Here is a 10556-nt window from a genome sequence, read left to right as displayed (position 1 = left end):
ATTTGAATTTTCTAATAAAATATTGGCCTCGAACATCACTTGAAGAGTCGAAATGCGCATATCATATAAAGAGGTCAAAAAAGTATATTTAAAGCAGGACAAGTACATGAGGGGATTCATTCCCATAAGTCAAATAATTTCAAAAAATTGCGACAGAAAAACTTAAATATATATCTCAAAAAATCTGTGTTTGCATGCAAGTACAAAAGTACTGGTTAACGGGCTGGTTATACCATCTAGGACCTTTATCAACAAATGTATCCTCTATGTTAGACGTGCAATGGAGACGGTATCAGGAACTGTAAAATCAGGAGCATGACGAGTGTGCAAAATTAAAGAAAATAACAAGCTTAAAGTATAAACTGCACGACCACAATGTTTTTTTTTCATAACTCATATGTATCTCTACTTTTTATTATAAACTACATCCGACGGTTTTTTTGGACATTGGGTCGGACACTGCTTTGTTGCTTTATATATATATATATATATGATTAATGCATAGATATGCAATACTCTTTACGTTGTGTGTGTTTTTTTTTCAAATCGTGGATCTCCATCTGAAATGTGCTGTTATAAAAAAAAAGATGTTGTGTGATTGCCATTGAGACAAATAGAACAAATGACACAAAAATAAACAACTGTAGTTCATTGTATGACCTTCAACAATGACGTTTTATACAGCAAAATTAGCCAAAAAGACCCCGAAATGACACATGTAAAACAATTCGATAAACGACAACCGTAGAATAACAGGCTCCTCACTTGGGAAAGACACATACTTAAAGAATGTGGCGGAATTAAGCATGTTACAACCATTCTCCCTTATCTAGCCTGATGTACTTAACATTGACCTATATTGCTTGAATCCACGATGTTCTGTTCTTGGGTCGATAGTTAGTTGTCTCCCTAGCAATCCTACGAAATATCCATGAACTATAAATATATGGATAAAATTAAGATAAATGCGATGTAAATTATCATCATTATTAATACAAGGTCGTTATTAAGGCAATTGATTATAATAAAATTTAATGCATCAATTATCACTACCTATTTTAGATAAAGCTACTGGGAGATATTCTCTTCATTACAATAAATCAGAGGCAAACTATACGTCATACATATAAGTCATGTAACGGTTAATCATCATTAAGGGCTAATACAGGTATTTCATGTGTTAGTTTGTAATTTCAAAAGTCATTAGCAGGTCAATTTTATACAAACTGAACATAAAGTAAAGTCCAGTGACATATATTACAGACAATAGCACATTAGGAGAACACCCTTGATTTGTAGTAAAACGACATGATTTGTTGAATATTTACATGTTACCTCACAAGGCAAAGGTCCAAGTCAACTTCCTACCCGAACACGTTTTCTGAAACAGAGTCAATACATCTTTTGTCTTACTTAGTTTTTTTAAAATGCGTGAATACCAATATGAACAACTTTTATTTCACACTGACACACACAAAAGTTATCTGAGGGCCCTATAAAGCTAGCTATTCGATGTTAACAAATGCGCGGTGTCGAAGGTCGTACTTTGACCTTTTATTGTTTACTTTTTACTTTTTTTAGTTAATGACAGGTACAAAAAATGTACAATGTTGATTTTATTTAAACTTTTCAGGTCTCGTAACTTTGGAACGATATATATAAACAAAAAAATCAAAATCAAAGGTGATTTCTTCTCTCAATTCTAATAGTGTGCTAAATTTACATGGGAATTGGTAACATCGAGTGACCATACGAAGTGTTTACGTCCTAAACAGCTGACGGGCAGACAATGGTATACCATTATATGCCAAATAGCGACAAGCATACACAAACTTTCCTACTGGAGAAAGCATTCAATGTTGAAGACATTTTCAAAATTAAAAATTAGTCTTTTCGTTTTAAAATCTTATTAATAAAAGAAATGCAGATAAACTATTCATATAGAGGCATGTCTCTTGTAACAATTGATAAATGAGCGGTTTATTTCTTATATTGTTTGCAGTAAACGTGGTCATATTTATCTGTACGAATTGTTGTTTTTTGTCATTTCATGGTCACCAATTACTTGGTCCTCTAGAATCTCAGATTTTTCTCGCTTTAGTTTTTCGTCTTGGATTGCAAATTCAACATATTGGTAGTAGGTTATAAAATTATTAACTAAAATTGGTACTGAAAATCCTATCATTAACAAACCGCACATAGCCGTTAACGATCCAATCACATAGCCGAAAGCAGTCACGGGGTACATGTCGCCATAACCAACTGTTGTCATGGTTATGAGTGCCCACCAAAAACTGTGAGGAATGCTTGTAAAAATTTCTCTATCATCTACATAGTAAATCATTGACGAAAATATCAACATTCCTACAAAAAGAAACGCTACCATCAATAAAAGCTCGCGCAAACTCGCTTTTAGAGTGTACACTAATATCCATAATCCAGGCACGTGACGAACTAACCGGAAAATGCGCAATATCCTTGTTATCTTTAAAATGGTGATGATCCGGGTGAAAGAAGTGCGAGCTAGATGTTTGCCTATTGAAAACATAATGAGTTGAATGTAGTCCGGCAAGAGTGCGAAAAGGTCAATAATTCCCATTAATGATTTTACATAAACCAGCCTTCGCAACGAAAGCACAACTCTTAAAATATATTCAATGGTGAAAAACGCCATACACGAATGATCAATGATGTCTAAAATCGGATGTGGAGTGACGATTTCCGTTCTCGTTGTTGAATTCGTTGTTATATTTGTTGTGACATTGTACACAAATGACACGTCATAAACAGTTTCCTTGACCTGAATACTCGGGTGTGTTTCAGCAAGGAATGAAAGAATGGAGATTGCTACCACAATTAGTGAGACCATTCCATACACCTGCAATGAAAAATATAAATTATAAGAGAAAGATGAAACGACAAGTAAACAAAACAGAACAAATATGTCAATACATGATCGGTGTTTAACGTCCAGTGGCAAGTATTATATAAATGTGAGGTTGAAACGATGTGATATGTATAATTTGTATTAGTTAATGTGATCAGGATATTTAACATGCTAGTTTACAATGAAACTGTTCACCGGAAAACATGTCACAATGCAGTTCACAATATATGTATATTGGGACTGCGAGCGGACCCGGTGTCTTGTTCTTGTATCGTACCATTAAATAAACCGTACTTAGCGTTTCTGAAACAAATACGAATTTTAAAGTCTGTGGATAATAAGATTGTTTTCCTTTTGGGTATGCCAGATATTAATAATATCAGCCACGTCTGATAGGGATGACATCATTTACAGGAAAAGGTTGTGTTTAAAGATGTATTCTGAAACCTTTGTAACGACGTATCTGTTACAATGTATACTCCTCTGTGTTAGAGTCTGACTAGTTAAGTAAAGCGAAGTTTTATACTATTTGGGAGTTTATTGGGAGTGTGTTACTCTCATTAAAGGTTAGATAATTATTGCAACGTTTCGAAAGAAAAAAACAACACCGAAAAACAAAAAACAAAAACAAACAGTCCACTCAAACACTTGGCAAAATAAGGCATGACGCTCAACTTTAATTGATAGGAGAAAAATGAAAAACTTGAAACAACAAGAATGTGTCCTCAGTACACGAATGCCCCCCCCCCCCCCTTTTTCGCACTATCATTTTCTTTGATCAGTGGACCGTAAAATTGGGATAAAAACTATAATTTGGCATTAAAATTAAAAAGATCATATCATAGGGAACATGTGTACTAAGTTTGAAGTCGATTCGATCAAAAACTACCTTGATTAAAAACTTTAACCTGAAGCGGGACAGACGGACGAACGAACGGACGCACAGACCAGAAAACATAATGCCCCTCTACTATCGTAGGTGGGGCATACACATATATCTTCTTAGTGATTTGAAAATCTGTTTGTGCTTCAAATATAAAAAAAAAATACGGCACGTAGCTTTAAACATTAATTTGTACAACACAAATGAAACACTAAAACACAATCATATCTCCTTCGTGATTTAAAAATAAAAACTTTCATTTTTCTTATCATTTGAAAAGTAACTGCGAAAGAATAATCTGCATGAAGTCTACACGATTTATAAATATATGTTTGATTACATAAGGAAGAAAGATAAAAAAAAAAATGATTTCTTTTAAATGAAGCTTAACTTCCTTCTTCTTTAAATCAATTTGGAATTGCATCCCGCTCCTTCTTTGCCTTAATAAAAATAAATGGAGTAGAATATAAAAAGAAGATTTGGTATAATCGCCACTTTGACAACTCTTCACAAGAGACCAAATGAAACAGAAATGTACTACTATATGACACCGTACGGCCTTCAACAAAGTCTTTACCACGTAGTCAGCTATAAAATGCACCGAAATGACAAATGTAAACATTTCAAGCGAGAAAATTAACGACCTAATTAATGCATAAAATAATGAAGAAAAAAATATGTAACACAGCAACAAATGAAAACCATTAAATTACAGGTTCCTAACTTGGATAAGGCACATACACACAGAAGTTTTCCATTTATTTTTAGAGCATCAAAGCTACAACTGATTTCGCCCGTCCAGAGTCACTTTTTTTTTAACTTTACTTATTTTTCTAATTCAATGACACTCACCTTTGCAGATTTTGACTTTTCTGGATGGTTGAGAATAATAGAGGCTTTCGAGCGGATTCTTTTCCATTTAGACATATTTTTGTTTGTATGGGTATCGACTGGATAATCAAAGCTTCCATGCCGGTCCTTTTCCAGACGATTTAGGGCTCTCAGTGTAGAGTTATATGCATTATAGTGAGTATAACAACATCTTTCTATAATGCTGTCCGGTATTCCCCAAAACTCCAATTCAAGCTTTGCTGCTGGACCACACATATATGGCGGCATATGAAGCTCTCCTGTACGAAGGTAATTCAGAATAGCCTGAAATAAGATATTATGAAGTTAACAAAAGACATGTGAATCTAATGTATATATTCAAATTCGATTTAGAAGATGGGTAACCTCAAAAATGTAAAATCAATTGAGTGTGCGTAGACATTTTTATGTTTGTATGGGTATCGACTGGATAATTAAAGCTTCCATGCCGGTCCTTTTCCAGACGATTTAGGGCTCTCAGTGTAAAGTTATATGCATTATAGTGAGTATATCAACATCTTTCTATGATGCTGTCCGGTATACTGTGGATTCACTTATTTTCGTGGGTACCATGCAATTTTCGTGGATATTCAAATTCGTGGTTCTGACAAAGATCACATGCATTCCTTTAGAAAATTTGCACTTCGTTGAACATTTAAATTAGTTGTTTCCCTTTACCCACGAAATCCGCGAAAATTGGTATCCAACGAATATTACTGAATCCACAGTACCCAAAAACTCCAATTCAAGCTTTGCCGCTGGACTACACATATCTGGCGGCATATGCAGCTCTCCTGTACGGAGTTAATTCAGAATAGCCTGAAGTGAGATATTATGTAGATGTTTGCATCTTTAACCATTCGTCACAACTCGGCCGATTCCGTAGCTCATCTAACAGAAGAGTAGCGGAGTTATCCGAGGATTGCCGATTGCATCTCTAACATCACTAACAATCACCATCGCTATCGCCTTCAGTCGGTATGCTCTTAATATGGCAATTTATTTTTGATATTTAAATGATACAGTCTAACCCCTTTGCGTCGAACTGTAAAAGTGGAGAAAAACGAAATTGTAATAAAAAAGGTGAGTCGAGAACATTCGTCACAACTCAACCGATTCCGTAATTTCTTAAAAAGCGAGTAGCGGAGTTACCCGAGGACTGCCGATTAGGTCGAGAAAAAAGAGACTACACCAGAAAAATTTGGTACTTTTCACTAATCACTACGGATACCGGCAATGCTAAAAAAATGTCCGAATAAATAATTTACAAAGTGCTCCTGAAGGGTAAGCAGTTACTACTCAACATGTGACATTCATTGCACTGACCAATGTAACTGTATTACTAGTATGTAAGTTAAAGAATTCTGTGATAAGTAGCATACGGTTATCACTCTCGTTCGTGTTCTTTGCAAAATGTGTGCATGTGACCTCAACAGATTCATAAGCATGTACAGTTGTCATGTAGCGCTACAACTCTTCTTCGCCTTAAAATGTTATACGGTTAAGTATTAATTGAAAATGAAAACCTGGAATATTCACAAAACAAAATATATGTAGTACGATAATGTATTTATTTTTTTATGAAAGACATGTGAATGTATAAAGATATATTATGAAGATGTGGTACATGGAGTAGTGCCAATGAGACAAATCTCAATCCAAGTCACAATTTAAAAAGTAAATCATTGTTCGTCAAGGCACTGTCTTCAACACGGATTCTAGGTTCACAAGGAACCGCAAGCTATAAAGGGCCCCACAAATTACTAGTGTAAAACCATTCAAACGGTAAAACCAACCACGGTGTAATCTTTATAAATATTCAAATTCAATTTAGAAGTAAGGTACATGTAACTTCTAATCATAAATGGGAAATCAATTGAGTTTGCGTAGACACAAATATTATATATTAGGAGGTACCAATCTTCAGAGAACGATCAAAAACCATTTAACTGTCGCCTGTTCATGCTTGTGGATTTTATTTTCATTTGGGGAGTGATCATTTTAGAACATTTGAAGATATGTAAGAAAAATATAAAAAAAAAAAACCTTTTACATTTTAAAATGTGTAGGGATACATGTAGCTTGTACGTAAATTTTCATTTTCATTTAACATTCTTAGGTTTAAAATCCTATAAAATAGTTTGTTTCCGAAAGGACCAGTTGTAAAGTTCATACATATTTTCAATTTATGACATTGTTATTTACAAGGTTTGTCACGAGACAAATTGAAAGTTTCTTATCAAATAAGTTTAAATTAGAGTAAAATGCATATAAGTCAATAATTAATGAATGGTTTGAATACAAACAAAATAATTTGCAAAAGAAATTTAATCTGAAGAAGAAATAAGAACGTTCATGCATTAATAATATCAGGAACGTACCGGGATAGCTGTTGCGGAACTCTACCATTGGCATTGTATTGTGCGGAGAAGGGGAGATAAACACTACTAAGCTTGGACACAATCTCATTTATTATTAGAACGACTCAACTTTGCGAGAAGAACTTGCATGAAAGTATGCGTGTATTAACCTTAGTTTATAAAACGTTCATATCAATTTCAAATAACTTTTATAACTAGATCTTCACTAGAGGTACGCAGTGTCGATGACTTATGATTTTTTTTTATTGAAATCTAGCAGTCTTATCCGAACCACTGCGTTTTCAATACACTTAAAATTGATACACTGTGCACACCCTTAAAAAAAGTGGATGCAATTATTGTTTTTCTTGAATCACAAGTTTTAATTCTGATACTGGTGTTCTTGTATATATTTTTTTTTATATTATCAGATTATTACATGGCATTTTTCATATCGCATGTATTATCAGCCATAGGTTCAATATCAGCCCAAGAGCCACATAGCTCGACGGCTGATATTGACCGAGGGCTGATAATACATGCGATATAAAAAATGACATGTAATGATCTTTTTATCATATGCTTTAATAGTAGAGAAAAATAAGATTCATATAATGATCCTTTACCGGACGTCGGACCCAAAATTTGATACATTCAATATGAAATCTTTCTATCATATGCCTCAACAGAGACAAAAAAAACACATTTTTATATGGACGAATCGACAAAAAGATAATTTAACCATATGCATAATGAAAATTGTTTGAAAAAGTCACCTTTTTTAAAGTAACTTTCTAAATTATGTTTCAGAAAAACTTAAAAAGTGCATTCATTTAATAATTTTTTATTATTTTTTTTTAATTTAATTTGATTATTTTACACAATATACTTTCCAGTATTCAAATAATTGTTTTGTACACTACTTTGTAATGTTTTTCACTGAACACGTAGCATTGAGGTGTATTTTCCGGATTTTGACGAGTATCACCGGAATGCCATGTGATAACGTTACGGAAAGGCATGTGATAACAATCGAAGCATGTGATAAACTTTTCATATCAGCCCGCTAAGCAACAATTTGAAAAATATGGAAAATACTTTAACTTAATGCTATTATCATACGGTAAAATTCATATGTTATTTAGTCTAAGTATATGATAAGTATAGATTATTACATGGCATTTCTCATATCAAACCCTTTATCGGCCCAAGGTTGTGATATCAGCCCAAGAGCCACAGGCTCGAGGGCTGATATCACGAACGAGGGCCGATAAAGGGTCTGATATGAAAAATGACATGTAATTATCTTTTTATCATATACTTCAGCAAAAGATATACAGACAAGACCTATTAAAATTTAATTTTAGTGTCTTTGCAATTTCAGAAGATATTTACAGACAACCAAAACAAATTCTTTACTTTAATAGTTTTATTGATATAACAAGCATTTTATTTGTTTTGTCAAAACAATTATCATGTTCTTCAATAATATTGTCACCTCATTTAATATGTCTTTCAAAACATGTTTAACTAAATTCATTTTTGCTCCTCAACTATTTTATCACTTGCCGTTTTCCGCGTTCTGTTGTCGTTTTCAATCAAATTTCCGGAAATGCACGAAGTTGCATGTGATAAACGTCACGGAAATTAACGGAAAGGCATGCGATAACATTCCGGAAGCAGTCAATAAAGGTACCTTTATCAGCCCGCTATGGCAATTCTTAGGAATCTGGTCAATAAACACAGTAATCCTTTCATAGCCTTTTGATATTTTCAAATGTTATTGAACTGTAAAATTTTAGTAATATTTTATACAAGTATATGATAAATATATATATAAACTGCAACAAGGACGTTACAAAATTAAAATAAAAATGCTGCGGTTCCTGAAAAGTGAAGAAAAAACAAGTCAGAGACAAAATGCAGAAGAAAGGAAGACACGCGTTCGTTTACTTCATTTAAAATATAAACCTGCAAATAAACACGTATACTATTTCTGAAAATGTATAGGTCTGAAACGTCGTTTTATTATCACTTACTTTGAACATGGCTGGATCCCTATCGAAGAAATATTCCTTTTTATCAGACCGAAAGTGCTTCAGGAGAAAGTCTTCGTTGGCCAATGGGCTATCAGGTTGGCGGTAAAGTGTTGATCTGTATGTTTCAAACTTAACACCTCCAATGTTAAATATAACAGTTTCTTTCGAGATTCCGATGTTGACAGTAATTTTTCCCTTTTCACTGTTGATTTTTGCCCCAGGAAGGAGCGCTATAAGAGGACTTTGTTTGTCGTCCTTATTCCGTTTACCCATCTTCTTGTCACACTTATATTGGGAGGATTTTGATTTTGACGAAACTAAAAAAGACATTGTATTTTAAAAATTATGGTTATAAATTTAAACAAATTTTACAACCCTACTCTACATAGTAAAGACACTTACCGCAAAATCAACGAGTCATTAATTTTTAAAACTACTTTAGCTTGTATTGTCGCTTTTATATATAACTGTACAATACAAATGTTATTTCATATATAAATCTGGTCAAACCGGCTTAAAACAACTTGAAAACAAGACATGCACTGTTTTTATACATTTTGTTTCAATATGAAGTTTATACATCTTGCCTTGAACCACAGCTAGTTGCTTTTTGAAACTTAAACGCTTATTCTTTAAGAATAGTAGAATTAGCCCTGATGAAAAAAAAACCGTGAAAACGGATTTAAATCAATTGCATGAATATGAAATGCATTTTATTTGTTTAGAAGGTCTTCTAGTTAGAAATCATCTTATATATAAAGTATTTGATATGTTTGGTCTGTGTTACCTAGAAAAACCAAGAATATCATCGGAATCCTTTCATGTTTTAAAATAAAATGAAACGGTAAAACCACAATAACAAACTAGATTTGTAATTGCGAACAATAACGGATAGCACCCTCGTCCACCAATTACCAGGGTAACGGCAGCCATTTTGAAAATTAATAATCAGTCAAACAGCGCATCAACACATGCCACTCAACATTTTTGTTCAGTTTCATTTGTTTTGGAACATTTTGGAGTTTTTGGACATTATGGCTGTTTCCATGGAAAGGCAGAAATTTCAAAACACATATGGAAAGTCTGCACATGCCAATTAACATTTCTGTGAAGTTACAAACAACAACAGAAAGTTAAGTAACAGCAAATTAAAATCACTGAATGTAAACACTAGGACTATAAGTGTAGTTTCGTTTTGTATGAAATAGTTTCCACTGGACGTTTGATATTAAGAAAGCAAGCACTCGTGGTTATTCTATATTAGGTCATAGGTTTAAGAAATATATGCGTAAGCGATTGTTTACCAAATTTATCCTTGATGATCGAATCAAAATAATGCTTCGGATTGCCCAGTTTTTAATTGTTAAAAACAAAACCACTATTAGAAAAATTGCTTTGAGAACATTTTAAGTTAAAAATTGAAATAGTGTTCTAATATATTTTTTAATCAATTTTAAAAAGATTTTTTATATATTAATACATAAATTTAAATACAATACTTCTGTTTTTTTTTTATA

At 33.1% G+C, this 10556-nt stretch overlaps 1 protein-coding gene across 1 annotated transcript; it reads right to left on the bottom strand.

Moving 5' to 3' along the window:
* Positions 1–1677: 1677 nt before the first annotated feature.
* Positions 1678–9350, bottom strand: LOC134719545 (potassium voltage-gated channel protein Shaw-like). The gene is made up of 3 exons (XM_063582537.1): positions 9040–9350; positions 4623–4925; positions 1678–2878 (listed from the first exon to the last, which is right to left on the bottom strand). Exons 1-3 carry the CDS (start codon positions 9310–9312, stop codon positions 2018–2020), a joined length of 1437 nt encoding a protein of 478 aa, XP_063438607.1. The 5' UTR covers positions 9313–9350; the 3' UTR covers positions 1678–2017.
* Positions 9351–10556: the final 1206 nt, after the last annotated feature.

The sequence above is a fragment of the Mytilus trossulus genome, chromosome 5 (assembly GCF_036588685.1).
Source record: "Mytilus trossulus isolate FHL-02 chromosome 5, PNRI_Mtr1.1.1.hap1, whole genome shotgun sequence".
NCBI classification, from domain to species: domain Eukaryota; kingdom Metazoa; phylum Mollusca; class Bivalvia; order Mytilida; family Mytilidae; genus Mytilus; species Mytilus trossulus.
Note: the sequence above shows the minus strand (reverse complement) of the source record. Positions and strands in the feature narration are given on the sequence as shown.